Source organism: Falco naumanni, chromosome 3 (genome assembly GCF_017639655.2).
Source record: "Falco naumanni isolate bFalNau1 chromosome 3, bFalNau1.pat, whole genome shotgun sequence".
NCBI lineage: Eukaryota > Metazoa > Chordata > Aves > Falconiformes > Falconidae > Falco > Falco naumanni.
Window position 1 is genome coordinate 63,380,993 of NC_054056.1, and position 6,110 is coordinate 63,387,102.

General features: G+C 39.7%; 1 protein-coding gene across 6 annotated transcripts in view; it reads left to right on the forward strand.

Moving 5' to 3' along the window:
* The window catches only part of MYOM1 (myomesin 1), a 79,043-nt gene that overhangs the window by 64,027 nt on the left and 8,906 nt on the right, over positions 1-6,110 (forward strand). For all 6 annotated transcript variants that reach the window (XM_040587018.1, XM_040587012.1, XM_040587014.1 and 3 more), the window contains 4 exons: positions 1,356-1,519; positions 2,931-2,967; positions 3,283-3,305; positions 4,932-4,987. In XM_040587018.1, coding sequence (XP_040442952.1) covers positions 1,356-1,519; positions 2,931-2,967; positions 3,283-3,305; positions 4,932-4,987 — 280 coding nt within the window. The remainder of the gene's footprint in view (positions 1-1,355; positions 1,520-2,930; positions 2,968-3,282; positions 3,306-4,931; positions 4,988-6,110) is intronic.

Genomic DNA, 6,110 nt, shown 5'->3' on the forward strand with positions numbered 1-6,110 from the left:
CCTAGCCTGGAGGTCTGCTTGTCTAGAAGCCACAATTCATGGGAACTGGGACAAGTGGGAATGTCCTTTTAATGCATGGGTTCATGTTAGGAGGCAAAGGAAGTTCAAGCATGTGCCTGGGGCAGTAAAATCCAGACTGCTCCTCCTGTGAGTGCTAAGAACCTAACCAAGACGGACAGAAGAACTGTGATTTTTAAAAAGAATTTGAATGCCCAGCTCCCCACAAAATTAATGGGAGCTGCATATCCAAATCCATAAGACAGCTTTGAATTCTCAGCCAGCATAAACAGCACGCACTGGAAAACCCAGAAAAGTAAACAGCTTCAGATCTATTATTGCTATTCTTGCTGTTTCACTTCCTGTGGACATGGTAGTAGTTAGACTTTAGGGTGGAATCTGAATTACTTACATCTCAAGAAAACTCATTTACATGAGTTTTCTTGAGAGAATACCCAGGATGTGCTGTAGCAGTCTGGCTGTAATTATTGACACTGATGCTAACCAGCAACCTTGTCAGAGAAATGAAAGCTATTTGAGGCTTTCCTGTTTCTTGGCACCCATTTTGACCTGGTATCACCAGAGGTCCTAAGTATTTCAAAACTGCAAGTGAGTATGAAGTATTCTGAGTTTTTGCCCCTTCTCTCTTACTAATTTTTAGAAACTAGTTTTGTCTTGAAGCATATCAAATTAAACTAGAAAAAAGTGTTCTTTTCCCTTCAGTATATTCGAAATTATCAGTTCAAAGATTAAAATAAATTCAGTAGCTTATTTGACTAATACCTTTTGCCTCATCCAGGGCACTTAACTGCTTATCTAGGAAGCTGAGAAATTGATAATTTTGTGGAAGAGGATACATTTATGTCAAAATATGTTTAACTGTAAACACCAAAGCACAGCAGAGCATCAGAAAACAGCCCAACTGGGCAAACACCACTTGTGACAAAAGTGTGGGGTTTTGGTAGGTACAGCGCCGTATAGGTTTTTTTGCCCAAGCAGAAACAAACCTATGCTAAAAAGAGAAGATGAACATTTAAGGATGCATGGATTACCCTTCAGAGATCAGGCTTTTACATTTGTATAACTCTTCTATGGCTCAGGTCATAGGCTAAGATGCATAACCTTCCTGGAAGCTCTGAGGAGAGCTAGACCTTCAACAGGGAAAGACTGTCGTACCAGTTCTGCCCAGCTGGCCTACAGCTTTAGCAAGAATTTGACCTCAAAAGTTTCACACGGTGACGTACCATTGCTCCTTGGAAATCATGTAGTAACTGCAGATGTACTCAGTGACTCAGCATGAGCAAATCCCATTTGTACTCCAGTAAACTGAAAGAGTAACATTGTTTTGTATTTTCCAGTGATACCCAGATTAGGTTTACAGACCGAGTGAAGACTGGTGTCACCGGGGAGCAGATCTGGTTGCAGATCAATGAACCAACTCCGCAAGACAAAGGCAGATACACAATGGAACTCTTCGACGGTAAAACAGGACACAAAAAGACAGTGGATCTTTCTGGACAAGGTAGGCCATTCCCTCTGCTAACACTGTGTGTGTGGGCATCGTACTGCGCGCGGTAGGGCAGGGGTGTCAACGGCAGGATCTCGCTACAGAGCTGTGACTGCTGGGGTTGTAGGGTCGGCGTGTGTACCCAGCAGTGTTTGTGGAGACAGTGCAACTTGTTTTCTCCAAGCTGTGCTCTTGAGTCAGAAATTATGAACAGCTTTTTCCTATTTCAAATAGGCGCTTACAGTTTGCCTACTGAGACATCAGCCCAGTTTCTGAGCTATCTTATAAACCCCCCTGTGTTGCTGGCATTGATTGGCAGTTTTAAGTACAAGCTGTAGCACTGAACGCTTTCTCTATCTCTTCCTTCCAAGTAGTAGTTGGAGGAGGAAGTGAGGGACAAGTTTGTTCTGTTTCTTTCCTACTGTATTCTTTGATGGATATAATAGGGGTCCTTATTCTTCAGAGCTGACAAGACCTTTCATCAACATGATGAAGGACTGTTAGGGGAACAGCTGAAATTACTTGGATTGACTGTTGGAAGCTTTTGCTCTGAGAGACCTCTTGGATCCTAGGAAACAGATTAACTCCTTCCGACCTGTTGAGTTTCCATCCCCAGCCATCTCCACCCTTAAAGCTTCACTTTGGGTCTGCAAGCTGTGTAAGGGCCACAACCTTATAATCATCTCCCCCTTGCTCCTTCTGTACTCTATCTCCACTTCCTGAGAAAAGAGATTTCTTCTTCCCTTTCAAAGCAGGAAAGGCTGACCTCCCACATGATGGTAGCCTAGTCTGAATTTACAAAGGAGACAATAGTTTGCTGTTTGGTCTGTTCATGGCCGTCAGTGTGATACTTCAGAGCAGGTGTGAAAAGCACTTGGGAAAACCAGATGTCTTGTATTCCATAAGCCAGTGGTCTCCAAAGCAGGATGCATGCAAGATGATCTGCTGGGATGTGGGAAGAAAATATAAGAGAACTTCTGTACTGCACTTACATAATTTATAAATAAATATACCTATAGTGGTAGTGTGTGCTCAAAAAAAAATTTAGATAGAGGAGTAAAGTGAAAAAAAGTTTGGGAGACCACTGCCATAAGCTATCATTTAGGTGGTGTGTTGTGGGTTTCTTCCTCTTCTTGTGAAATTATTTCAATCTATTGCTCCCCTGCTATCTCTTTGTCTTAAAGCTTGACTTTTAGAAGCAAAAAAGTGTGCTTATGTGTTCATACGTGTATATAATAGCTGCCATAGATGGCCTTTATTAGTTGAACCATTCAGCGTTTTAGGGTTTATACAATATACACCCATCCATCCATTAATATTTCTTTAATGATGTCTACATTTTAAATTTATTTCTGCATTTTAAATTTGAACTTGTGATGATTTATCTCTGAACCTACCTTTAAAATCAACTTTTCTCTTTACAAAGCATTTGATGAAGCCTTTGCCGAGTTCCAGAGGTTAAAGTAAGTAATATGCCATCTAAATACAGTAATGGCAGTCATAAAATAAAAATAGTGTTGGCTTATTTTGTGCTGGAGCTAACCATAGGCTATGAAACAAACCTTATTCCTACAGAAGCCTGTAGGAGTTTTGCATGTGACTTCTTTAGTGTAACCCTTATATAACAGTTGAGTAATAAAGAAAAAGCAGTATTGCCAAATGATGAGAGAGAGTTTCCTTAATGGATTAAAGGCAGTTAAAAAGATAAGCAGTTTTTCAATCACTCTAAGTAAGCCTTAACTGAAATTGGACTTTCTTTTTGTTTCTTTCAATTCCAGGCAAGCTGCAATTGCAGAGAAAAGTAAGTGTGCCTTCTTTGACAATGGTTGCAACAAACTGTTTATGAAGGTTTTCTTCCTCTCCAGGAAGGTTGTGTGTTGGGAAAGAAAGGGCTTGTATACATGTGTATGTGCTTGTGCTCATCCTAAAACAAGTTTGTCCATACACCAAGAAAAAGCAAGGAGAGTGACCTTTTTGTGATTTAACATTGGTGCACATTGCAGCTAATCATATTGCAGTTATGGATTATGTTGATTTTTCCCATCTAAGCTCCTGTTGTCATTACCAGTTAGACTTCTCTAAAAATTAGCTTTATTGCTGGGATCTCTCATGCATGTTCTATGCACAAAAGTGACTTTGTTTTCAAAGATGGAGGAAATGATTTGGCTACTTCTGAACTATCTAAAATGTCAAATGACTCTGCATTACATACAGAAATGGGTAAGAAAGCAACAGCAGCTTTTGCATTAAAGACAGATCCCTGAACCCCCTCATAGTTTTGCCTGTGTGTTAATTCCAACATAGCAACTAAAACAAAAGTATGTATTAACCACCCAAGGAATAAGTCGTTAGAATTGAACTTGAACTATTAAGCTCAGTATTCTCCCTATTTACAGAAAAACACATGGAAAAAATGTAACATATCAAAAAAATCTCCCACTCCAGATGACTTTCAGACTTGCATAAAAATGAGGGCAGAACTGGCATTTGAAAAGTTATTGGAGAAAAATGTGTAGAGAGATCTGAGCTAACTCCTCCTGGACATATACTCCAAATAGAGCGGAGCTTGTATATGTACAGTGACCCCCTACATGTCCCAGCTGAGACAGCGCAAAGGGGTCAGTAATAGTCCTACCCTGGGCATTTAGTTTTTAACCCTGGACCATTCATAAGGGGCTGGCATGTTAAATGACTTAACACAGTCCCATTCCTGGTCTCGTAGGGTTGTTATCTCTGTGCTGCAGAGCACATCTTTTACAGAATACATTAGAGGGCAACATTCTGTATAGTCATTTCCTTCCTCTGCTAGGCTCCACCAAGACATATAACGAACAAAATCCATATTCCAGGATAAGTGCACCAAAGACTGCATGTGATCAGTTTATTTGTATTTATGTAAGATTCCTATGGGACTGAGCTTAAAACTAGATCAGGTATCAACGTCATTTACACAGAGATGCTTACAAAGCGGTGGAGTTTTAGTGTTGTCACTGAGCCTGAAGTCTCTTTGTATTTAGATTAAAACCTAATCTCCACCACTTCATTAGGTGTCATTCATCTCCTTTTGGAAACCAACGTTTTTAGCTTATGTCACTAATAATTTAGAGCACTGGATCTCAAAAATTCAGACTTCTTTTTGTGCACTCAGAAGTAACACTGAATTGATGGCAAAATCTGCAGGACACAGCACATGTACTTTAATTCCCTTCTGTAAGTGACTGACACTGGCTATCAACACATCTTTTGCTGTGAATTCAATGGTTTTTTAAGTCCAAATGTTGTGCTAAGAATGCTGAATAGTTCTGTGCTAGTGCAGATATCAGAGACAAGTTTGTACATAAATAAGGTAAAAAACTAGAGGGGAAACAAGATCTAGGACACAGTTGATTTTGAGACACTAAAGAAAATTACTTTCATTTATTTCCAGATCGTGCACGGGTACTTGGAGGTTTGCCCGATGTTGTCACCATCCAGGAGGGCAAGGTACAGTAAAGTAACTGAAGCTTTACACAACAGCCCAACAGCTTGAATGCCTTTCAATGATGGGAAAATATTCACCTTTTTTTTTTTCTTTTAAAGATGCCATCTTTAAAATCTGCTAAGTTATTTATTCATCCCCTGCCTTCTGTACATAATTCAGCGGTCTTGCACAGATGGGTTTATGTATTCAGGGCAGTGTCTTTTCTTAAGCATTAGATAAAAGTGAGATGACAATGTGAGCTGAAACTAAATTCTTTATATAACCAGCTCTTTAAAAATTCATGCATAGGTTTCACAGTTAGATTTTTTTTTTTGTAACAGGGTATCAGAGAAGTTTAATTCCTTTTTTTACAAAATAGCTAGTCATTCTATGTCTTTTGCAGTTAACTTCCTTGCGATGTGGCAAGATAGTCACACCCATCAAGGCTGGCTTTTAAATGGTGTAAAAGTAGTAAACCATAACAACTCAATTCTCATCCAGACAAAAGGAGAATGTTTTCTCTATTTCATCAGTGTGAATGAGAAGGAAGTCAAAAGAAGTCACTGGGGTCACGCTGGATTATATTAGCAGAGTTTAGCCGCAAGCTTATTGTAAGGCACTCCCAGAGGAACACGGCTACATTAATGCTTGAGCAAAGAACAGATGACCCAGAAAGTCAGTTCTCACTCTCACACAACCTTTTCCCAGCACGCTGCTTCTACAAGTTGCTGCTTAATAGCACTGAGACCAAGAAGCACTTGTGCTTTGCTTCCCACTGGTCTGCCACTAGCCAGCTCCTCTTTATGGTGCGTGCGAACATTGAAATAGGGCACATGAATGTCATTGAAAACGTGTAACAGGACAGCTACATTACGGCAGCCTCCTGATATTTCTGGCTTTATCTGGCAGTAGGTCAGCTGGGTTAGAAGCATTTGATTATAAGCTGAGCAGAAGTGTTAAGAATCTAAAATATTGATCTGAATTGCTTAACAATGCAAGATGTAGCATAGCCAACAAATAGTAGACTGCAGCAGTTCTGGGAAAATTAAGTATGTTGGCATTACAAAATGAAATAGCATTTAATTAAACCTTTCATTAAAGGATTTAGTGGTTTGGGAAATGCTGTAGAAGAAAGAAGCACTCCCA